This window comes from Hylaeus anthracinus, unplaced genomic scaffold (assembly GCF_026225885.1).
Source record: "Hylaeus anthracinus isolate JK02 unplaced genomic scaffold, UHH_iyHylAnth1.0_haploid 5, whole genome shotgun sequence".
NCBI lineage: Eukaryota > Metazoa > Arthropoda > Insecta > Hymenoptera > Colletidae > Hylaeus > Hylaeus anthracinus.
In genome coordinates, this window is record NW_026535322.1 from 8,902,969 (window position 1) to 8,928,879 (window position 25,911).

A 25,911-nucleotide genomic window follows, 5' to 3' on the forward strand; every position below is an offset into this window, starting at 1 on the left:
ATTGCATTTGTACTCGTTACATTGTCAAAATACACCGCTACATCAAACCACACGTCGAAGCCTAATTAAATCTTCTTTGTTCGACGATAGAGCGGTGAAAGGTTGGATACGTTTTCTATGGGCCAGGCTGACTCGATCAGTTGAGTCGATTTGTTCTTAACCCCAAGTGCCGGGCATGATGCAAAGTATGTATTCGTCGAGGTGCTCAAAAGTTCACGCTCCGATTCACGTATTCATAATTTAACAGCTCGACCTCGATTTCCGTCTGACGAGTGTTGCAGGGTACTCGAAGTCACTCGTACCGACGATCTCTCTGACTTGCCTACCCTCAGGGGCTGTAGCTATATGATTGTAGCTACAGTACGGGATTAGCAACCCCGAGGTACCCGAGCTATAGGGGAGCCGGTGAGCCCCAACATCATCCCTAATGGAGATGTTAGAGAATTACGAAAAGAAACGTGTAAGCGAGGTAATGTAAATCAAGAATTAAATGAACGTAAGGAACGAACAAACGCAAGACTGGTAAGTAGTCGAGTTATACGATTTTTCATTCTTGAAAATAAAACTCACTCGCTCTCTCTGGCTCACCCAAATTAACCATAGAATGGAGCCAGGCGCTACTTCACGAAAAACGACATTACTTGTGAGATGATCGCACGAAAGTAAAGCTTAATGTTAATAATGGAAGAATAGGTAAACTGCAAGCACAAAAATCAAGTCGTAGAGATGCACGAGGTCTTCCGGGCTCACCTCGAATCGGATTCTAACCAGTAAATCTACGTTCGCAACGACACGTGCCATCTTTTGGAATGGGGTAGTTCCTGAACGTCTCCGCAAGACCGGTGCATTTCGATTTGAAAGGGGATACGCTCGGGCACGTTCCGTATGGCATTCACGGAGGGGCGAAACGAAGGCCGACTCGGGGCTTCCCCTGTCCGTATATTTCAACGTTCGAATAGAAACTGTTCGGAGGATCAGTTATTGATATTTTCTGAAACGGCAGATAAAACTTTTTCCCGTGCCGTCTAGCGCGAAGCTGTCGTATATCTTTCGTTTACCGACGCCTCCGGAGGACAGCAATACCATAATCGAGATATGGAAACCGGGATGGGTGGCGAGGGGGTGAGGAGGGATGATGTATACTCGGTCTTCCGTTTCTCGCGGATTATTTCTACGCGATAATGTTCGGGAAGGAAAGAAGTCGGGTACTCCTAAGAGGGAACATCACTGTGATGGGTTAAAAACGTTAAAAACTGGCAAGAACAATGAAGGCCGAAGAATATGTTATTAAAACTTCAGTCGAGGTGTTCTCGAAACGACTTTTTTCAAACTGATGCATGCTATAAAGTTTGGAATGATAATACAGTATAAATACAGTTCAATGTATCCTTAATAACATATTCCTCCTTTTAATCAAAAGATAATTAGTTAATTAAAAGAAAAGAATGATAAAAATTAGCAATTTATCAACCCTTCTGAGTGGTGTTCCCCCTTAAGGGGAAGGATGAGCACAAAATGAAACTCGGGGCGGACGTCTCTGATTATTTCAGAGAATAAGACCGATAACGTAATCCCGTTTTATATCTTTACAAGTTCCTCTCTTTTCAGGGTCTAGACTTTCTTGACGTTCCCGTGAAACGAGACGCTTAACGTGATTGCGTTGCAATACGCCGAACGAGCAAAAACTTTTCGTCCCTACGAATGAAAACGTACAAGAAAGATGGAATAAATGATAGGCCGTTAACGATACGCCCGGGGTATCCTTTTCGCCGTTCGTTTCGTTAGAGGCAAAGCAAAACAGGATGGATATCTTTATGCAATGGGCTTCGCCGTTTCTGCTTTTTATTCGTGCGATAGATTAATGATTACGCTTATCTTCGAGAAAATCGATGAATACTACGAATATTACGAATACTCGAAGCTCCATTTGGCTTTCAAATAAAAATTAATGGCACAAGGAAGCGAATGGCTGTCAAATATTATTTAAAAAAAAAAAAAAAAAGAAACATTTAACACGTTGGTCGCTACGTCATCCAAATATGGGTGACAGTACTTTTCATTGAAAGATTAAAAAAATTCATTCCAAACATTAAGCATCAAAGTGAATTTGAACGAATCACTTGAATCTCGATGAAGTCACAGAAATAAATACCGCGACAAGTGTTTGATTATGCAAAGGAACCTATTCTTCCAACGATGGAAATCGATGTTATTTCGAAACGCAGGAAATATAAAAGTTACGACATGCTCGATACTCGATTTCCCGATAATTACGTTACGTCGTTAGAAAAATGCGTTCAAGACGTATTCGTGTACTTGGATAGCTTCGTACGTGGCCCCTTTTAATTAAATTAGACGTGCGTCGATAAAGGTGAGCGCGTTCGATGCTTCGATACGTGGCCAAGGGTGGCGCCAACGTCGTTCCCACCCCTCGCGTCTCGCAACCAGCGCCGCTTCCCATCGTTCGCGTTAGGTCCATCGGGCCTGACGAGTCGCTAGTCGAGTTAGTACGACTCGTGACGTCGCGGATCGTGGTTGCTTGGTACTTTTGGTGTTCGCGGTGTTTCGTCGGCGATGTGACCGGTCCGGAAAGTGACGTGCGTTTCTTCGTCTACCTTAACGTGCTCCAAAAGGCTAGTAGATTAATCGGTACGCCGGCTGTTCCGAAATTAAAACGTATCTGGACGTGAGCAAACGTGGAACCGTGTCGCGGCGTGCCCCGCGTCCTTCTAAGGATTTGGAGTAGATTCTGAACGTTTCGTTGTCCTCCGTAACAACGTTTCATCGAAACTGGATGCTCGTCGATGTCGTTGCGACGTCTTAACTCTGGCGTCAAGGAATCGTCGCTTCTGGCTTATGGGTGGTTGGTAACCGTGAATCAAGGGACGCGATCGGTCGTGATCGGTGTTTATTCGAGTGAGGATATTGGCGTTAACGGCGCCAGCTGGGTCCTGGGGAGCCAACTAATTAATAGTCCGCGTTACGTTTGACGTGACTGTCATTCGTCCGGAGTCGCTGGACGAAGGACGTGAGAGTTTTCGAAAACACGATAAACGCGTGCCGATTTACGATCGACGCGCGCGCGCGCGTTAGCCAAGAGCGATCGGTAATTGGAGTGTGAAAGAATTCACGTCGATTCCTTACCGGCGAAAGTGAGCTACGTTTTGGAGTAGGAGCGGAGAGTGGTATACGATTGAAACGTAAACGACAGGAGTAATCACATCGGTGCATGGCTCCGATCAAGGACGCAAGGAAGATCAGGAAAACATGTCGAGGCTGCTGAAAGGCGAACCGACGGGCGGTTATGTCATTGACACTGACGAGGGTCGTCGAATGTATTAACCGATGACGCGTAGCGTGGTGTAATAGAAGAGCGAAACGGTGGCGGAGGACTAGCACTGGACGCACACGGGAATTCATCGAGGGAACGGATCGTCTTCCGATTTAGCCGTAGAAAGAAAAGCAGGCCAGGCGTCGTGCCTCCCACTGCCTACCGGAAGTCATATGCCCATACACGCGCGGAAAACGGTAAATCATCCTAGAGGCGAACGCTTCTGACGAACGCACGCGTTTATTTTACGTTGGATCCCGAAGCACGCCCGCTCCTCCATCTCGATTCGTTTTCTTTTGCTTGGTTCATCTCAGTGCCTTGATTCTTTCGTTTCTTCCCGAGATCCATCGACAAGGTAAACATTTGTTCTTATTTTCCTGCGCCAAAGGTCCGATTTCGCGCCACGCAAAGTCGAGCTTTACGATATCGTCGCATCGAAAACTTGATTATGGCGTTGCCGTGGTATCCTAACCACAAATATCGCGTTCAGTTGTTGTACATTTTTCTTGATTTTTCTTTTTTTTTTTTATGGTGTTCTATACGAGTGTTTATATGATGTACGTGAATGTATATAAAATTGCCTATTTATCGACGGCGATGCCTAAAAGACGCGATTTCGTGTTACGCGAAAACAGACCTTTGTAAACTGTTAAGTATCCTTTGAATACATACAAATGTTGTTGTTTCCGAAAGTTTGAGATCGAGTTAGTTTGCGAAACTCGCGTACATTTATTTTCCTTTTCAGCACGACCGAGTATAAACGATTTACGTAAGACGAACGAATTTCTTCGAAAACTCTGTACGTTTCTTTGATTGAATTTCAAGCATAAATGCAAACATGGCGTAATTCTTAAGGGGGTGTTCTGGTTTAGATAGCTGAAATATAGTCGATATTCAGGAATTTCTTTTGTACAAATGAAAAGGAATGTGAAAACGGAGTCGATCGCATAATATTAAGCAATGGCGAAACGGTTTATTTATTTTTTTTTTTCATTGGGAATTTGGCAATGAAAAAATCGAATTTTTCCAATACTTTTTCGTTTATTTTTGCAATCAGTCGAGGAATAAGTTTATGAGCTACGGATTGTTTGAAAAGGGAGAATGAAAATTATATATAATAATAAAATTTTTTTGTTGTAAACAGCAAATTTAATATCACTTTTTATCATCAAAATAATAACCCCGATTACACATTTGCATTAAATCTTGGTAACCAGAGCAAAACGTTTGAAATTTGTCCGGCAGTGAACGAGTTAAATGCTCCGAAGATTCCAAAAGTACAATTTTTGAATCGAGTCGGAGTACCCCCTAAATTTAATCTATATTTTACGTAGCATTTGCTCGTTAATTGTCGTCGATAAGCGCGGTAAGAATGAAATCGAAGCAAAGAAAAAATTTGCGACAGCGTTCCTCGCGAATACGAAAAGTCGACGGAAGTCGCGACGCAAAGTGCGAAACGTTACCGTGAGATTTTCAATTTCTCTTGTTTCAAACTCGTTCCTCGAGACTCACCGTCCCGTTGCATTCCCTAGATTCGCGCAACTCCAATTTCAGCTATTGCCCCGCGGTGGTTTCTCGAACGGCAGATCTAGTAGAAACATGCTCGAATCGCGCACCAAATTCCAACTTTGTCGTCTTATCTCGGCCACTCTGCCATCTTAAAGCGCCGCGTGATGCATCGTACGAAATAACGAATTCTCCGTCGGTGGTGTTTTGGCGACTTTATTGTGCCATTCTTTATAGTTCATCATTCTCGTGTCGCACAACGCGACGATTGTATGAGCGTTGAGGACAAAATTCGTAACTTCCAGGCTAATGAATGTTCGACTTAAGACTCTTAAAACTTTTTTAGAGAGAATATAAAAGTACATCTTCTAATGCATACAAACATATACAGTTTCATTCAAAGGATCGAGAAACCCTTTGATTTTTAATTCGATAAAAAGGTTTTTCACCAGGAATCCCAATATCCGAATATGGGTTCAGTTTACGGGGTTGGATCATGAAAAGGAGTTTATTTTATTTAGATCTACGAGTATATTCTTGATATTTTTGATTATACCGAACATTTCTCATCCCAGATCATTGATTAACACTTCGATCGACACGTTATCCATATATGACTGGCAGTGTTTTTCACTAAAGAACGAACAAAATTAATTCTGAAATAAATGTTCGATTATGTAGTCTCCAATAGTCCGCACACAGAGTGACAAGTCTTTGTAAAGTAATAGTATATTTCTCGATTCGCTTGGGTTACGAATTGTCCTGTGACGAAATTCATCTGTATTCGCTCCAAGCAATGTTATATTAATTTTGAATATTCGGATATTAACATAATGTTCGTCTGCGGATCGGGTCTGCTGGGACGCGTGTATACGGCACTGTCGTGCCCTCGCAAAAACCAATAACCTCGGCAAACGTCGGGCACCGGTTGTTTATGGCCTAAAATAGAGAACAAGAGTAGGAAAGAAAGAGAAGGATGAAACGCGAAGGTGGCACTAGAGAGTGGAGTACAGGAAAAAGAAGGTAGGCGCCGCCATAGGGAAAAGGAAACGCGTACGCTTCGAACTCGAGATCGTTTTGTACCTTTGACTACGCATCGATATCCCTAGGAACCCTCCGAATGATTACTTCACGGTAAATTCACGGTGAAAAAATGGGGACGAATCGCGTGAATTTATGAATCTATATACTGTAATATTTTATCATTTCTAGACTGGAGATGTTTATGCAAATCTATATTTTCACAGATACAGAAAAAGAATTGAAACTTTTGAATTGAAAAGTGTGTTCTAATCGATGTAACATGTATTATAAATTTTCTCGAGTCTTCATCTGGCATAAATGCATAAGCATCCGCAGTCTAGCTACGAGTATGAGTAATGGATTAGATTGCGGATATTTGTATTTAAATATACAAGGATGTGTACAGATGCATAGATGTACAGACAAACCATGCTTTAAGTTCCTACTCTTTTATTTCTGTATATAACAATATTAATTTGCACGAATATCAGCAGTGTACACGCCAAAAAAATTAAACATTTCTATTAATGAAAAAAAACAAAACAATAACGAGTTCTGTCAAGTCAGATCTTCAGGTGATATCGTCGAATTTTGTGCCACTGAAAATTTAATTTTATCGTTAATATCGCAAAAGTTATACGAGAGAAACCAATTGGGAGTCCGACTTGGGTCACTTTCCTCTACGTAGCGCACAAAGAGCACGACGCACGCGTGCTTGGCGTGGGTGGCGAGACTAATTTCCAGAGACAAACACTTTAATTATAACCTTCCCACGCGGCTACGTGTCCCGCGATCGCGATATCGACGCTTTTATTAAACGCGGGCACCTTCTGTGATATGCTAACGATATTATCCGATTAACGGGTAGCGTGTGACCGCGCGGACTGTCTGAAGTTTCATAATATCGAGAACTGTTGTGCTCCTCCGATGATCCTATTCTTTTTCGCACACGTGCAGTCCTCCAATGGACGCTTTGGAGTGCTTTGGAGCGTTGGATGCGAGTGTATTAGTGGTAAAGGTGTGGAGGTGAAACGAGTTTGAGCGTCGGGCTCTAGGACACCTGCTTGTGCATATGAATTTTCGAGTTAGTATTTCAATAGTTTTATTCATTTATTTCGCTCGATGGTAGGGGTAACCCATTATTATGCAAATGATGCAAAGGTGTACGGATGTAGTAGTCGAAGTAGTTACCGTTTTATCTACAGGTTTATTTAGAAAGAGGTTGCACTTTACAAAGGAACTTCCTGCGAGGGACACTCGCAAAGTTTTACGTTTCTATAGTTTGCGATAGAATTTCATTGAAATGTCGGATTAATTCAGGAAAATTGAAGAAACATACCGATACAATTCTTCGAGTAACTCTGGCTTCTTCCAGATAACAACAAGTGAGCCAATAAGCATGACGGTATTGCGATTGTCATTTGACGGTTTCCTTTCTCTTTTTAGTTGTACCGCAACTAGTGGTCTGGCTTTCCTACTATATCTACAATGTATAATATCTCTATGGTGCTCAGACATCGTCAATTTTATCAGCGTTAGGCCCGCGTAAGAACGGTTTCGCGCGTCGACGCCTCGACCTTCGCGAGGAGTGTCTATCATCGTATATTGTACGTACATCGTCGCCAGTAATGATCGCCGAGGTCAATACGTGCACACCGTCTGCACGGGCCATCGGCTCGCAGACGTATTCGGTTACAGACGTCCACCCGGTGAACGCTCGCGAATGCAAGATTGTGTTTCTCGGATCGCTTGTATAACGCCAGATACCGTACCGAATCAACAAGTATCGTGTTGTCGATACGTAACGCGGATCGATAAAGGAAGGTGTGGGAGTCGAGGATGGTCGGAGGAAATTTCGTACGACGATAGAACGGAATTAAGAATCGCGGATGTCGCGCGAGTACGACCATAAAAATCGATTCAGAAGCGACGGAAGGCGAACGATTGCCATTCGATGGAAATTGAAAAGTTGCGAGTATCGGTCAATTTCGCGTGGCGGTCGCGTCGAAAGGTTAATTCAATTATCGAGCCGCTAAACGATGTCTCCTTGGTTCCGCTGCGTCGCGTGCTCCGTTCCAAGGTACATTCGAATCTAATCGCAATTGTGTGGCGTTAACACGTCAAGTACGTGGCTTTGAGATTTTCCGACATTCGTCTTAAAATAGATGCATAAAAAGAACCTCCGAAAGGAAAGTTTGCATCCCGTAAATTTGGTCTTATCGTCGGTTAGATTCCTCCACACGTGTAGCGTGGGACACGCGGCACGCGTGCGCGTACCGGGGTGGAAAAACATTGGCTGCACTTTCCGCATCGTCGTCTCGTCGATCCCCGTACGTGTCACGTAGGTAGGTAGCTAGCGTACGTACATCCCGATTCGAGTTTCGGGAATAATGGCGGCATCGCGTCCTGCCGTCGATTCATTTTTACCCAATTTCACGCACCGGTACACCGACACCCTTCCGCAGGATCCCGCTACTCCACCCCCGTGTCCCGAAATCGTCTCTCCTCTTCCGTTTTGTCGCGCAGTGGGCAAATCCGTCGATCTGGTTGGACGAAAGTTCGAACGAAGAATTTTTTAATATTTATCGGTTGCCACGTTCAATTTTGTATCGAACACGCAAAGTTGGACACTAAATGGACCAGTATCTCACATTTTGTGCAAATTTGAGTACGTTGCAGTTTTCGGCGATACTTAAACGTGTCATAAAAGAGTTTTCAAAATTCCACAAAATTAGGGATTTTATGAGCGTTTGAAAATCAGTTTTGTTCATACATTCACGTAAACTTGAATTAATCTGTTCAGTTCATTGATTACTGGTCACTGTGCATTCGGGGATGAAACAAAAATACTACGATGGCGCCTTGTTCTTTTTTGTTTTTTTAAAAGATTCCTCTACCATTGCTATACCGAATCCAACGGTAAGAATCCCTGATATCGAAATTTAATTTCGGGGTTTTGGCCAGTTTTCCGGATAAAGAACCACCGTACGTCGATCCGAGTTTTGTCCGTTCGTTTCTCTGTTTCCTTTTGGCACGCGCGCGTTACGGAGCGCCATGCTTCCGTGTCGAAAACCGCGCGTTCTACCCTTAATTTTCGTCGCACGAGAACGCGTGCTGTTTTTGGCACTGCGGTTTATTTCCGCGGTGGGCACCATGGCGTACGTGTAATGCGTTTTCCAATTGCGCGCCAGCGGATCCGCAACCCTCCTCTCGCAACCCCTGCGTGCATTGCCGCATCCCTCTGCCTCATCGTTGCACCCGATAGAAATTTACCCGGCGCGTACGGGCCGAACGTGTTCACGCGTGCACGCACCGTACCGCACCACATCCTGCTCGCCTTTGTACCGCTCGGAATGAACGCCCGCGCGTCCGCATTTTAATGCACTTTGCGTAAATTCATTTCAGCCCCGGAATAACGTTCACCTCGTTCAGTTCAACTCGGTTGTCTATGACTCCGCCTCTAATGGCTCTTCGTTCGCGAACGCGAATTTTTCTCGCTTTTGTGTCGGTTGTTGTTGTCAACGACTCCACTCAGTGACACGGTTAACGGATAACGCGTTCATCGTTACGAGGTGACGAGAATCGCGGGGCGATTGCAGTGATTGGTACAGCGGCTCTGTTCCGATGCATGCACTCTTGTTCACAAGTATATGGACGGTCTTTTTTAATTGAAATAGTTTAAATTATTAAATGTTTTTAACTATACATTGGAAATGAGATGTAGTGATCACAGATTTTATAGCGATGAGTGGCAGAGTATATTAAGTATTAATTGTTACCTATTGTTGGGATAACATTTAATGCTCTCATCATTACATGAATTATAATTGTCCAGGTATTTATGGACGAGGGTGTGTATCCTTTTTGTTTTGGGTATTCCTAACTTCCTTAATTTTTCGAATCCAACAAAACTCCTTGGTGGACGTATTTTTTAAAAATTTACGCTTTGTGAAAACGCCTCCAAAAAATAGATTTCTTTAGTTTCAGACAGTCCTAGACTAGAATAGCCCCTCGGAGTGTTCGATAGTAGATAGAAAGATCGATTTCATAGTCTCGCTATTGCGATCGGATAGCGAAGGATTTTAGCCCGACTCGTTCGGTTCCCGTCGCATACATGTCGTAATGAGATTTAGTTGCAACGCGATATCTCCGCTGTAATTGTAGCGGCTAACGTTGCGTAACGCGCGTACCAGAGGTAATTAATAATTTTACATTAATTATTCAGCGGAATTGCTCAACATACTAATTAACGGTAATGCGTCTAGCGCAATTATTCGTGCAACGTTTGGACGCGTTTCAAGTAAAGGAATTTCGTTGGAATGTGACGAAACGAATCGCTGAATCCTATACGTGATATAATATGCGTGGAGGGCCCAAGAACGACTCGACGTTTGTAACTCTGTTTGTAAAATCGCATAGAAAAATGTCGAAGGGTTGAAACGACGTTGCAAGGAATCTTTCCTTTCTCTGCGTGTCGCGATTCCCGTCGATTCTTTCCCCGATGTCGACATTCGCCGCGCGGCGTTGATAAATTATCCAGTTTGCGCGGCTGTGCGACCCCTGCGTGAAATTATTTATGCCCTGCGAAGCTGACGAAAAACTCTGCATACAGCGCTATACACCGGTTAAATATGACCCGACGCTTGCCTTTCAGCCTCCCGGGATTCGCGCAGGCACGATAACGCTGATATGAAAATATACCGAGGGGGAGAATTTTTTTTTTAAGGGGGGGGGGAGGAGGAGGAAGGAAAACACATTTCTTCCGCAAACCTTAGAGAAGGGTGGAACGAGTAGTACAAACCTTGCAAGTACTTACGAAGATCACGTGGCGGGCAACGAAGCGGGTATACCTCGAGGTCGAAAGCGAAATTAGGGGTAGTCGAATGGGGATAGAGATTTACCCGTTCTCGATCACGGAATAACGCTGGGGTTTTTAATTAATTAAAAGCGAGCAGCAGCTGTCGTAAGCGGCGTGGCTGTTGCCAATTTTCACGCAATTATACCAGTCGTCCGCTGTTTTGTAGGACATTTTCCGGTGACTAACGCGTAACGCCATTGTGTTGCTCGGTGAAAATGGATTGATGGAAATAATAGGCGGGATGGTGGCAAAGAGAGCGAGAGGACCTGGTTTGGTGTCATCGGGGTAGTATCAATTATTTTCAAATTACGAATTTCACCGTGGTATAATTGATTTATCCGCGTGGCACGGCACAGACGACGCGAGTGATCCGTGTTGCGCGTCGCGCAACCTCCATTTTTGTTCACTTCGTTCTGGATACACGGGGAGAGCCACGAGAACACAGCTCTTACAGACGGTGTAAACTGGTCGCTCCGTGTATCCACAGTCCATCATTCTCGGTAATCGAGATTAGAAATTTATCACTCTAAACCCATTGACTGCGAAGGGCGTATACATCCGTTCTCGAAAATAAGGCACGGAGAAATTTTTAAATTCGTCAAATCGATGCTTCTCACGTACGGAAATGTTACTTTCTCAAAAAACATCGGAATAGCAATCCAAGGTTCGAGATGCAATTCAAATTAATATCTCCGAGTTGATTAAACTCTATAAGATGATATTTCCTTAAAAATTCGTCTCACAAAATCGTCTGCCAGTCAAAGAGTTAATGGATTGGACTAATGTATCGTTACTTTTGTAAGTAATCTACGTACGCTCTACGTACCAATCTAACGATAACGAGACCTTCCAAGAATGAAACATATAAACATTGCTCACGTTGTCCCTTGTGTGTTCTCTAGCGTGGCGCTTGCGAGGAAATCGAAATGGTCGAGTTGTGCGGTAGCGGGCAACCGACTTCGGCGATGGGTGTGATGGGGATCGGCTCGGTGGTGTCCGCGGCGACGTCGTCCTCCTCCTCGTCGACGTCGACCACGGCGGCGTCGTCCTCGGCATCGGGGCGCGCCGGTGTCCTGGAAACGCAGGTACGCGGCCAGTGGTACCGCGTGTTCGTCTCGCTGGAGGACGATTACCTCAGCATCTCTCTGGACGAGAGTTGCGAGACTGGTAACAACGCTCTGAACAATGGCAACATCAACAACAACAATGTGGACAGCCTGAACGATCCCGACGTGCCAGACTCTGTTGCTAACCAGAAGAGGATCGTTCGCGTGGTGAAGAGCGACAATAACGGGCTCGGCATCTCGATAAAGGGCGGCAAGGAGAACAAAATGCCGATCTTGATCTCGAAGATCTTCAAGGGGATGGCCGCGGACGCCACCGAACAGCTGTACGTGGGTGACGCGATCCTGGCTGTAAACGGAGAGGATCTGCGCGAGGCGACCCATGACGAGGCAGTGAAGGCCCTTAAGAGGGCTGGCAAGGTTGTCGAACTCGAAGGTAAGTACGTTTCTGCTTCGTGTTCCGTTTTCGCCTCTTGCCAATCGAAAGATGTTTCATTTGATTAATGGATAAAATAACATTGCCTATTGCAGCATATAAACAAACATATGTTCTTTGCTGAACGACTGTTAGTCCACGAGTCTGCGGTAGGAGAAGCAGTTTTTCGATCTACAAGTTAAAAGCTCAGTTTTCGTAAGAATGTAACAAGATAGAGGTGTATCGCCGAGTTGGATACTATCGTTCGAGAAAATTAGGATTGAAATAATAGATAGCGATCTTTTCACAATGCGTAGCATTTACAGTCCTATCTCCGGAACAGCGTAAGCAAATTCGATGATTCCATCAGTCCGAGGGGTGTCCTTTGAATCCCAGCGCGTAATTAATAGCCAGAGCGTTTCGAAAATTAGGTCGCGCGGTTAAGTTCGAGTAGCCCGATTCCAGGAAACGCTAACGTAGATTCGTTTAGTCGCGCGCGCTGAAACGTTCGGGTCGGATGTAGAAGTAGCTACCGGGGAACCTCGACGGGGATAGGTGGAAGACATTAACGAGATTTTCGCTCGAATTAGCTACGAATATACGGCGCGTTAAGTTTCCGACGCAGTATTTCCTGACAGTTCGGTCGGTCGTTTTAATATCGAATTCCGTGCCCCTTTGAGTCTTGGTCTCGCGTCGTTTGCGATGGTTGCCGGCGCTACTTGGAGCGGGACGCCTATCTTGGAGAACGCGAAAAAGGGGGTTGGCGGACAAAAGGGGAGAATAGGGAGGAACGAACGACCGTTGTGTCCAGGGGACGAGCTTTTAGCCGGATTAATGCGCCAGGTTCGGGGTACGGGCGTCGTAGGCGTTTCGACGTGAGAGAAAAAGCTCGACGAATCATTTCTCCGGTTCCCTTCGTTCGGTCTGGAGAACGAAAACTCGGCGACTTTGTAGTTTCCGCGCGAATTCCCTGTGAGGTCGTACCGCGTCGACTCTAGACGTAGGTATTATCAAGAAGTGCGAGACTGAAAGTACCACCTGGAGGTGAAAGGTCGACGAGAAAACGTGTACGGTAACGCCCGAAGCGTTAAATGGCGCTTCTTTCCGTCTTTCTCGCGTTCTCCATTTTTCCCCCGGCCGCCCTTTTTTTCCACGCCGTTATTTTACTCCCTTTGTGACTGGCTATCGTTTGTTTCTCGTACGAATCTCCGACGAGCGAGGCACAGGCCTCGGCCCAGTGAAGCGCGACGCGCGCGCTCCAACGCCGCAAATGCTCGCGTCGCGTCGGCCTGCATTCTGCATACGGCCTGTGCCTACGACTGATGCGCGATGTACATCCCTCTGCAGAAGTATCAGCCATAGATTGGCCAAATTCTATTCGAATAACGTAGCAATTTATTTCCAACGTTCGAGTTCGTATTCAAAACACGTTAGACCACGACAATAAGAAAGGTGCGAAATATTCAACCTCTCGAGAACCTCTCTGACCTTATGGACGAACGAGGACTACTGTTACTACGCGTACTTTACACTTTTCTTTATACAATATTTATTTATTAATACAATTAGGAAATATTTCTTATCTATAAGAACACAGGTTTCATATCTCGTACGCATGTCGTCCCTGATGGATTAATCTGTAACAAAGATTACATTCCGTTTCGTAATCGTGTCAGGTATCCCGATACTTATGGACGTGGGTGTACGTACCTGACTCTCTCTCGCGAGCGTATAGGTGCATCCGTGTTGCACCGCTCCGGGGCTTTCAGGCTGGCAGCTTCGGCGCGCGGATTGTATGCACGCGAACGCACATGCACCGTTATTTTCTCCGTGTCTAGAAATCACGGGCACCAGAAATTCGCCAGAGAACGGCCGTTATTGAGCCGTTTCGGCTCAGACCGTTTACCGAAATCCGTTTCCGGTCCGATGAAATCCTCCTCTCGTGAACGACCGACCCCGACAGCTCGTTGCACCTCGCATAATCGCGTGTGGTCTTCCTAGAAAATGTCCTTTCCTAACTCGTGGACTCGGAGCTGGAGGAAGGACAGAGTCACGTCGAGGGACCACTTGTAAAATCGAAAGGTTCACGTCGCAAAATTCGAATTTTTTTCTTATAAATTCATCTACCTCTCATTTAAACTGAACAGAAGTCCAGTAAAAATTCGTCGAATCGGTCATTGACGAAAATTTCGTTCCAGTAAATGGAGTTCTATTTCACGCATACTTTTTCCTTTTTTCATGTTGTCGCTTGTTATCGAATGTAATAGAGAAGTTGCATTGTTACGGTTAAAATTTCGTCTCTTCGTTTTTTTTTTAGCGCTATTGTGTTTCGAGTTTTAAAGTGCTGCGATTCGAAAAAACGCAAAAAAAGCCGCTTACAAAATTCCGCACGCGAACACGTGTCTGTCCGTTGACCGTCGTTTTGCGTTACAGATTAGTCGAATGGTTCGAAACGAACGATAGCCGTGAGCACCAACTTCGCAAAAATCGTTCCTTTAACGAAATTTAAATATGAACACAGTAGACTAGTTTGAGATGCATGGGAACGAGTGAAAAATCGAGTGGTGGACCAACAATGCACGTTCGAGTAGGGTTCCTCGAGGAATCGGTTGAAATCTCCTAGTGTTCGGCGTCGGAACGCCAGGAAGACGCTGGCGTCTCTTTTCAGTCCCTCGACGAGGACACATCGTCTGCGCGACAGCTTTTCTTTTATTCAGACGCTTTCGATGGCCGGCCGCGCGAGTCCTCGGACACGTAGTGCGCGGCGTGTCGGAGCGCGCGCGAGAGTGCACGACGCTCGTTCCTTTCACTCTACGGGGTTCGGCTAGTTGCCAGTTTCCCGCGAGTGACGCGATATCCTGCACTTTGCGTCCGCGCGAACGTGAAATGCAAAGGATGAGCACGAGCCGTGTGACTCGAGCGCGAAAATTGGCAAAAGGGTCGACTAGTTATCGCAGAGAAGGAAAACGCGAGAGAAGAGCAAGGTCGCTGTTTGACCTCGCACGGAATTGGTTGCGAGGCATTTTGTCGCATAATGTTTATTGGGTTTGGAGCATAGTTTATTGAAAGCGGATCTGGTAGAGTTCTTAACACCTTGCCCTACGATTTAAATTCCAGATATACCATTAAGGGTTTATTATTTTGGAATAGATAATAAATCGATAACATTTTATTCCAATTTCTGAATAAATCCTTGTTTGGGGGAGTGGGAGGGGGAGAGGGAGAGAGAGAGGGAGAGAGAGAGAGAGAGAGAGAGAGAGAGAGATGCAGGGCTTTGGAATACATTACCCGAGGATTTTCATCGAGCCTCGCTCGCGAGGAGTTGCAGCTCCCTTGCATCCCGTTTAAGCGAGATCTCCGGCGAAAACTTCCGGTTCCACGGGCTAAAATTGCAGGTAAGTTGCCCCCACCAGCCTGACAAAGTTTCCGAAAAGGCTTCCCGACGAGAAATCGAATAGAACTTATTCCCTGATAAACGAAATCGAATTTATTGCTCCGCCGCTTTCGAGATTTAGCCTGATTTATTGTATAGGTCTGGCCCCGTTTTTTCTTCCGCCGCTTCCTCGATTTCTTTCAGCGTGCATGAACCAGGGGGAACGTCGCGGCGAATCAGCCATCCGAGCGATTGTTTCTAGGGAAGATTGATTCGAGATTTCCGTACACGTTCTCAGGGGTGCTGGTCGCCAAGTTCTGCTCATAGGGGAACAATTCTTCGGTTTATTTTTAACGGGAGATCCAGCGTGTCCAAAGCGAACTTTCTTCGAGATTCCTCTCGTTTCGATTTTCGAGCGTTTACGCAAAGCGAATATTCGTTGCAGTTTGTCGGAATTCTGTTTCCAACGCTTTTCCGTGATTCAATTCCAGGCTCGTCAGATCCCGAGCGCCGATACGCGTTCATCGAATATGAGGGATAGGATTCGTTAAGGGTTGAGAACTGTGGCGGTGAGAGGACGATATCAGCGATCTCTTCCTCGACTTTGCGTGACTTTTCATCGTGGTTATCTATTCTCCGGCAATCTACGCGTCGAATCTACGGAATTTCCCGGCCGTGAAATATCGCGCGCTCTTGATTATGGATCGTCCGCCGCGTGGATTTCGCTTGTACGTTTTCGCTCGAACACGTGTACTCCCGTTGGTACGGTGGTAATCCACGTGGTTGTTGGCTAATGATTCGGTTGTACATAGGCCAGGGCGCCATTATCGTATTAGTTTACTCGAACGATTTTTACGCGCTCTCGCGTTTTAGAGTGGTCTGCTAATCCGGACTTAGCAGGTGAGGGAGGCGCTATACGTGATCAGAGAGACGAATCGTCCAGCTTGGAGCTACCTTCGAAGTAGGATCGATATAGGCTTCTTAATTCCAGTGTTTTCCTCGTAAAATTACATATTTCTCATTAAATAAAATTTCGATCAAGTTGGAGAATTCCTATTCTACTTTTCTTTTTTTCAACCATTCGGGTTATTGGATGCCTGAAACGTTACCCAAGACAATCCAAGCAAGTCTCGCCTAAATTTTAAGTAGCCTCGAAACCCGTCGACTCCAGACGTGGTAAGACACAGTGGTGCCACCGAACGAACGAATGAAACGTCTGCGGTTCTGCTACGCGTAACCATTCGTAATTGGAATGCGTAATTTTCGCCGGGCATTGTTCCAAGGAATAGGCTGCATGACGGATGACGCGCGACATCGTCAGGGAAATTGCGTCTTAAATCCTGCAGCTCGGAATTCCTTTCACTGCGAACGTCGGACGAACTTGCTCCTTCCCCTTCAACCCTCCCGTTTCATCCCCCTCGTCCCGTCTCTTTCCGTCAGTCTCTTCTTCGTTTCCATTATCTTAATCGTTTCGGTTAACGAGCTTCCACTTTCCTTGAAAAAGACTTTCACCCTTAATAATCCTCCTAGTTAGGGTATTGCGTGACGCAATAGGATCACTTTGGATATTTCCTTGGCTTTGAGTTTTCGCATACGAATAATAAAGTGATTTTTCTCGAAGCTCTCGAGGTATATTTTACGCGACAAGTTTCTCCTCTCTGTGGTCCATAGACTTCTTTAGAGTTAAATTTCTAGTCTATCGATACGACATAGGTTGTTGCAAGCAAAGGGATACAACGTTGGATAGTTGTAAAAATTGCTATCAGAAAAGTTTACTATTACTCGTTATGTCTATTTCGAATCGCTTACCTCGCGTCGATCAGACTTTGTATCTCACGTTTATACAGAAAAGCTTCTACGCCTCCTCGATATCACACGGTGTTTGTTCTAAGAGTGCGTCTATCAAAAATGGCTACCGAGTACGTGTTGCACGTAATTAATACGTATTCGGTGTAGGTATCGAAATGGTTTGATATACTGTGCCGATAGCGTCGACGCAGTACCAGTTGTTTTTATGTACACGGGCGAATCTGTTTTCCCCATTGAAACACGAAACGATGACATAACGATAATGACTGGAGAACGGGGCGAAAATGGCGTGGTAAACTGTGCTGATTAGCAAAATTCGGATAATTACACGATGCTAGAAACGAATTAACGTTCGATGGAAATTAACTAGCCTCGTTTTAAAGCTCGTCACGATAATTAGCGCTACTCTTTGCCCGTTCGCCGCATAACAGTACGTTGCGGTAACCGAGCGTTCGTGCATACTAAATTTCCTTGCTCTACGAAGAAAGCGATTACAGTGTTTTTAGCATAATACCAATCCTCGGGCTGCTTTGACTGGAACGAAAGTCACGGGGGGATGATGAAAGGACACGAGGCACGAGCGGCAATTTTCCTTCGATGGTCGTTTGCTGTTGTATAGGGTCTATCATAAAACGTGGACGTAATTTTAGCAACGTATTCTCAGCAACGTATTCTTCGTACATAAATATATATATTCTGTATAAAGCAGGTGTCTCTCGTTTCGATCAAGTGATCGATTAGCTGGTATATACACCCCTCTCCATAAATATATTAAAAATTAGTGTTTTCAGTTCTGCATCCTAACTGCTATATTAGTAGATTCTGCTATAACCATCCACTGATTACGATGCTAGTCTACGTTCTGAAAGAATTGGGATCCTTGAATTACAATAAAATTGAAAAATGTATAATCGCGAGAGAAAAAAGCTAATTTATCGTGCTATCGATCGAATAATTATTTAATTTCGCTTATACAACGCGATAAATATTTTTACTCCCCTTTGGGTGGCGTAATATCCAGACCATGAAGCTGAAATCCATTTAGTACCCAGATATTGCTCGATCCGCGGTGGAATTACGGAAGCTCAAAGGCTGCGAGTTGGCCAATTAATAGTTTAGCTGACATAATTTGCCGGTTTACTCGGGACTCCAGGGCACGTTTCCGAGACAAGTCCCTCGACGAGCTTGTTTCCCATGGGACGAGAGCAGTTATAATAAGCAACAAAAACGAAATACGCGAGTCGCGGATCGCGTAACGAGATTTCCACGTTTCCGTTCGCCGTTGCAGTTAATCGTGACTGGGAGTCGGAGATCTTTCCACCCCCTCGGTTAGGATCACAAGCGGGGATGGCCGTTCCTCTGTCGCGAAATAGGGCCAACCAGAGGAACCTTTGATCTGGCGTTTTAGACGCGAAACGAGAAAAAAGCTGATACACCGTAAGCTCGTTTCTCGAGAGCGGTAATTTCGAGGTGAACTAAACTTATTTCTGGTAGTCGAGCGCGCCGGTTGATCCTCTCTCCTCTCCCGTAAATTACAGTCTTCTCCCCGTATAAGAAGTGTCTTCAGATTAAAGGGATCCAACGTTTCACTCGTACGCGCGCCATCCTGGAGAATTATCTTCGCTGCTGAATGTCGGAGGTACCTTTGATAGAAATAACTGTCCACGCGTTACGAGCGCAGGGGGGTTTAGGTTAAAGCTCGTAAAGAAGGAACAATTTTATTAGTTCTCCTCTCGACGATCCACGTCCCATATAAGGTCCACAGAGTTGTGATCGTTGAAGGTTCCAAAAATGTTCGATTTGGAGTACAAAAATGAAGCCTTTCTTCTTTTTGTTCCACCCTCAGGGGCTTTAGCTATAATTCATTGTAGCTACAGTACGAGTTTAGCGATCCCGAGGTACCTGAGCTATAATAAGGCCTAAGGGTACCAACAGACATCGGATTGGACTGTAATCTAAATGTAATGTACAGAGTTGTGTTATGATCACGCGGACTAAGCGCTGGCTTATGATTATAGAAGCCCAAAATTAAGCCCAAATTATGGAACAAATGTAACAAATGGAAAGGACTAACGCAAACTACTACATAAGGTGATCTATGGATTCAGCGCAATAACTAAATTGACAGTTACCCACTCGAATAAAACAAGCTCAAGCTCAAGCTATCGTTTCCTCCTTCTTCGTCGACGTCCCTACCCCACCGCGCTTTATGTCTCCAGCCTTCTTTCGGTCTCTCGTCTATCTCGTCGACTGCCAACGAGAAAATTACAAGCGGGACACGCTCGCGGAAAGGAAGAGCAAAGCGCAGGGTGACGAGAAGGGTTGCTACGATGGGTGGGTGGGAAATGGAAGGAGACCGAGGAAGCAGGAGACGTAGAACGCGACGGCGTCGCTCCTCATGCGGATACCCCGTAAATCATGACGAAGTACCGTAAAGGACGAAATGAAAGGCACGCGAAACACAGCATGCCGAGAGATATATAACGCTCTCGCGAGGACGAGAAGCGCGGCTCGTGCCTCACATTCGAGTTACCGCGCTCGAGTGCTGATACTCGAGGCCACTATGTACATAAATGCACTTACCGTCTACGAGACTACCGCGTCCGTATTCTTCGAACCTATTTCAGTCTCCGATCGAGCATCGAAAATTAACACCGTGACTACGGGACGATTTTTATTGGGGTGTGTTACTTGAGCAGGGTTGCGAGTCTATGTGAAGTTGGCAGTTTAGAAGCTCGTAAATGGACTGCGGATCTTTATGCAAAATAAAATCTTTGCAAACGTACCTACAAAAATTGAATCATTTACGAGCTTCTACAAAGCGAGCTCCCAGCTTTACACAGACGGATTGCGATCGTAATTCAACGGTGTATCGCTGTTTCTAACCGTCATTATTTTGATCGTGAATCCAGAACTGTTTCTATTTCCGTGTAATATATATTATCACAGCCACGAATATCCTAGAACAAAGTTCGCTGCAAGGAGTTGACTAGTTAAGCGTCGAAAAAAGCATTTAGCAGAACAATCTGACTGCGACAACACACACCCTTATCAAGACACGTTTCTTACATTCTCGGTACCTATTTCCTCGGGTTTCTTTTCCTTCCCTCTTTCCGTCGTTTGTTTAGATAAAAACCCGCGCGAGGCAGAGTTTACAGCGGCCGCGCGTGTTACGGGGTTCGTTTAAACTCGTTCTGCGTTTTCACCCCTTGCGGCTTGTTTATACTTCTCTTTGTATTATGGACTGTGTATACTTCTCTTTGTATCACGGATTCTTTTCCCCTGTTGGTTTTCACATTTTTCTCCGCTCGGGTTTCCGTTGGCTTTCGGTGCAGCTTCTGCGGTCGCGGCTGAACAATTTCGAGACCAACGGTGTCTCTATGCTACCGCCGCGTATGGTCTCGAAACTCGCACGAATCGCGGAAGAAAAAACTGTTCTGAGGGATAAGGGGAATGCGGTGACGATACGAGTAAGTAGAATGCGGTTGGGTATTTTCTCCTTAAAAATAATCTTAGGGATTGTTGTTTGTTCCTTTACGTTTCAAAGATAGTCGAGTAACAAGACGATGTTGCCTCTATGTAAAAAGATAGACGTAAACTTACGATTCTTCGTAGAACCTGCACTTTTGTATTAATATATTAGGTCGTCCCATAAGTTCGTGCTACAAACTGTATCAATGTTTAATAAGAGAAAACTACGGAAATCTTATAGTGACGAAACAATGACTACGTACTAATACATGTAGTACGGAAGTATAGGTATGTACGATGTTGTAACTTCTCGTTACAAAAGCTGACCATAACGTCTGACTTAGTACTGATTCGCGTGTAAGTTCTTTCTTTTTTCTTTTCGCGTACTTTTTTCTTTCTTTATTCTCGTGCGAGTTCCTTTTCGCTGCCTGATTCAGTTCTCGAGGAAAAGCTCGCGGGATTTAGTAAACGACGCATGGCGCGCCGAATGAAAATAATGACGCGAAATGCATAGGAGGAGAGGAAAAGTATTTTCCCACCTAGCGCGACAATTTGTCTCTCGCGGACCGCGAAGCTTAAAGTGCCACGCGCACGATACCGTGTAAATAGAGCGCGGGAAAGCTGCGCCGTTGGGCCGAGTAAGCGGATGAAAAGTGAAACAGGCTACATTTTATGCTCACAGTTCGCCCGACAATGGGGAAAAAAGCCTATTATTGTCGATAGATACGAGAAAAAGTAGCGAACTGGGACGCGCGATATTAATTTATTGCGATAGCCGTGGTTGCAGGACGCTACCCTATTCCGAGCCCAACGATGGGAAAAATTTTCTGCAAACAATGGGCGAACAAAAACACGGTATAGTGATTTATTCCCGATGTTCATTCGGTCGAACAGTTGTACAGCCACGTTTCCATTCGTTCGGTATGAAATTTAATTTCATTCTATAGATAGAACTCTAATTTTTATTTAACGCGTGAGATTATAACTTTTCGAGATTATTTCGATTATCGATAGATTTTTTACTACTACTAACTTAGATAAATTCGCAGTATACAGTTGTACTATTTGCTATCTCGATAAGAAATTTGCCCCTGTCTGACTCAAATATTTTCTCCTTATATTACACATATTTTACTTCGCTCATTTTTGTTTCAACGACTAATTAATTCTAACGAGCATCGCTCCACGTTCCATATTTAAACGGAAACCAGTACTCGCGTGCTATTCTTGAGAAGAGATTAAATTTAATTGCCATAGCCACTCGTATTTTAACAAGTCTGACCCGCGAATCGGTACGTCGACCTTTCCAGCGTTGGAAATATGTCCAACAGTGGAATTCGTTTTTTTTTTCCGCGATCGGGAAGCGTGCTCGGTGCGCGTCCAAGTGGTCGTCGATGCATCGATAACGCTTATCGCGGGAATATGGGAGTCGTCGGGACGACACGCGCGGTAAACAACGCGGTAAACTGTACTCCTACGCGTAATTACCGTTATCCGGCCGTGAGAGTAATACGCAATTGCCGTCGTTTTTGCAATTAGCGGCGATGATGGGTGAAGGGGACGGAGGATGGCCGCTGCGTGCACGAATGTACGACGACTCGTTTCTCGAGGTCTCGAGCAGGAGGCTCTTGTCACGATACGTGATATATAGCCGTAGATCTTCTATCTCCGTATTGTAATACACGCGCCGCGCCCCTTCCAGCCCTCTTCCGGTCGACCTGTTCCACGAACGCCCTCTCGTAAAACTTCCGAAATTCACTCGACGTAATAACGCGAGCGTGATAATACCGGTCGGCGATTTCGAAGACTGCCGGGCGTTCAAGCCCCCAAGAACACCGGGTGATCATTATCTCGTTCTTCTTTAGCGCGGTTAGGATTGAATTTAAACGCAGGGAATATCGGACTGGCTGCGATTTATCACGATTACGAGCAACGGGTTTTAAACGTGGCGCGAAAACGAAGCACGATCGCTGGTGTACTATTTATTCGACGTGTTTACGTTTTTATAAATGTCTGCTCGCCGTGGAATACGTTGAACCCATTGAAATCGTTGTAAATCGATATACTTGCATCGGTCGTTTCTATTTTCAAATGGTATCGTCGATAGATACATTATATTATTGCGATGCATGCAATATACAGAAATACGATTGTTATCGTATGTTGGATTACACTGTTGAAACCGATAGAATATGTTAACGTTAACGCAAGAAGGTAGACGAATCGAATTGAATCTGGAAAATACGTCGCTTCCGCAACGTCGGAGTTATTCTGAATCCTGATTAATTACGCACTCCTCTGTATTTCTCTACACATTAATCACCGGATCAATAGGCCGTAACGATACGTGGATGTTCGTGTCGGTACCCGCGTCTCGGTTCTCAATATAATTATCATATCCCTTTATGATACCGATTAATCGACCGTGACGCCCCGTATCGATGATGGATTCGATCCCAGTGCATTTTCGTTCAAATCACGCCTCAACTTGGATTGTTTTGCTTGCTCCTTACTTCAATCGTTGGAGGATCAAAGTGAAAGGAGGAGACTGAACATCTTATTTATGTACGTTATCTTTGAAACAGTCAAGAAAATTCTAATTGTGTACAACAATTTCAAACATTTTTGTTTGTTTGTTTAATATTAGTATCCCACCGTTTTCTTATACTGACAACCGTTGCAGTCGTTGTCATGAATGATTATTCCATTCGGAACTCGAAGAGCCCTCGAGGGCGTGACGGAGGGTATCCGCGGGAGTCCCTATCACCTTATCACCGGTTAATATCGGCGCGTTTTCGCCGCTGGAATTGCGGAAGATGAAACGATAGTTCGCACGAGAACACACGGCTAGCCAGCGAGAATTTCGCGGAGTTATTGCATATCGGTTGTGTGCGCGTGTGTGCGCCAGTGTAGGCGCCGTCGATGGAATCGCGTGCCGCGTAACATTTCGCGGTCGACCTCGAGGGCGCTGGAATATCCGCTTTTTATTCGAGGTGACATCTCGAACCGGCGCTCTCGAACACGATCCCCCTAAATGGACACACGGATGCTTCTTATCGGCACGCGCGCGGTTAATGATTATGGAATTACTTTGCATCGGAATCGATGCCTCGAATGCCACGCAACTGCGCCCGACTTGGCAATTTTGTGGCCGCTAAACGGCATCGCGATAGACCCGAGAACTACATAGTACGAGACGACTATCTCGCGGTCGCTATAAAACTTTGAAAAGATCGACAGAGGCTTCCGGACCTCTCACAGATCCTATCGCCTCTTTAGGAAGCCTTGAAGTTCGAAATTAAAAAAAAAAAGGCTCGTGATAAATAGTATCTTTGGTTCAGGCAGCGATGTCGCGAGATTTCGTCCCGCGACGTCGTCGTCTTTCATTAGACAACGGAAACAGACTATTCCCGCTCGATCTTGGTCCGTTTCATTGTCTGAAAGAACGCTTGGCGTTCCCTCTGTTCTTTTTTCTTTCTGCGAAAGGACGCGTCAGTTCGAACAAGATCAGACCCTGTTCCTTTTCATTAAAGCGATACGAACGGGTGGCACCGGGCGTGGCACATGTTTCTTCTACTTGGTGAAAGTTCCGCCCAACAAAAGCCGGAATCGTTATCATCGTTTCTTTGTGCTTTCTATCGCCCGGGGTTCAAAGAGTCTTCCCCGATACGGACGGTTTAATCGACGTACGAACGAGCGCGAAAAACAAGTCGCCGGGGAAACGAAGAAAGGGATTTCTGCGGAAAATGGAGAAAAAATTCATTAAAAGCATCGAGGTCCGATCGTTTGTAAAACCGGTTCGTCGCGTCGAACGCGGGAGAACACCATTAAACGAACGATCGCCCGTATACCGCGCGAAGATTTGAAAAGCAATCGACAATGGATGGCATCGAGCGACGCATCGAAGCAAACCGGGGTCGTTGGTATCGAACAAATGACAATAAATGGCATGACGCGACACCGAAGACGGGTCCAATTTATTCCCCAGAGGCGAGTCTCGGTCGACAACGTCAGCCGTTCTTTGCCGTCCTTCGAACCTTCGGATAAAATATCGAAAATACATCGACCGCCACCCGGAGAAATCAACGCTGTGTGCCGCGGGTACACGGGGCGCGGATGATTCGTCCATGCCAATATATGATGGCCAAACGGAGAAACCGGGACTCCCTCGATATTCGTTTCGAATTACAAAGAAACCAATGACACGAGCCACTTTGCCATTCGATAACACGACGACCGAGTATCTCCGCGGATATGATTTAACGATCGCCGTATCAAAGAGACAGGATCCATTCGAGGGTGTATCCTTAAGATTCCCCCTTTGCTAAAGCAATTATTCGTTTTTATACGGTACGCATGTCGTTTATCGTTGTCGCGACGAATTGATGAGAATTAACGTCGCGTTTTTTTTTTTTTTACAACAATTTACAACAAAACATGGTAGCCTGCATCGTGCGTCTCAGTTCTTCCATGCGCCCCGAGCATCCTCCAATAATCGCGGAAATGTTTCCTCTCGTACACGTTCCATAACCTGTTTCGCCCGGCCCATCTGCTTGCTTCCACACCTCGCGGAAAGTTTAATGGGGTCTGGCCCGCGATGCTTGGTAGCGAACAATCTGGGAAACGGTGCACCGGTCGCATTGGTAGCTGCAGTTTGCACGCGTAGGCGGATTTCGAGACGCGTCATTATACGCGTTGCCGTGCTCGCCTCCCTTCCGAGCGCCTCGCAAAAAACGCTCCGTGTCAATGACGACGCTCCGCGTGACCTAACGTCCACGCACCGACGACTGTGAATCTTCCTCGCAATTAGTTCCGTTCGCGATGGTTCCTCGAAACTGATGTATTCTTTTTGCGCTTGTATGTTTTAATTTTTGATTCAATCGTAATTTCTCTTACTTTTGAGATATTTTATATATTTGACATATGGTTCAATGTGGATATATACATTGAAAATGAATAAATATTAATAAATGTTAACAGCTCTTTGTAACCGAAGAAAGGACACAAATCTCGCTGTACACTTTTTATTTTTTCATCAGTTTCGAGGCAATTTTCGAGGAA

At 45.2% G+C, this 25,911-nt stretch overlaps 1 protein-coding gene across 4 annotated transcripts in view; it reads left to right on the forward strand.

Moving 5' to 3' along the window:
• Positions 1 to 25,911, forward strand: part of LOC128896078 (beta-1-syntrophin) — a 319,965-nt gene continuing 294,054 nt past the window's right edge. Inside the window, exons 1-3 of one of the 4 annotated variants that reach the window (XM_054159246.1) lie at positions 1 to 1,183; positions 1,609 to 3,528; positions 11,621 to 12,218. In XM_054159246.1, coding sequence (XP_054015221.1) covers positions 3,505 to 3,528; positions 11,621 to 12,218 — 622 coding nt within the window. In that variant the 5' untranslated portion in view covers positions 1 to 1,183; positions 1,609 to 3,504. Of the gene's footprint in view, positions 3,687 to 11,620; positions 12,219 to 25,911 lie in introns of all 4 variants that reach the window. The other 3 variants (XM_054159247.1, XM_054159243.1, XM_054159248.1) reach the window with 3 other exon arrangements.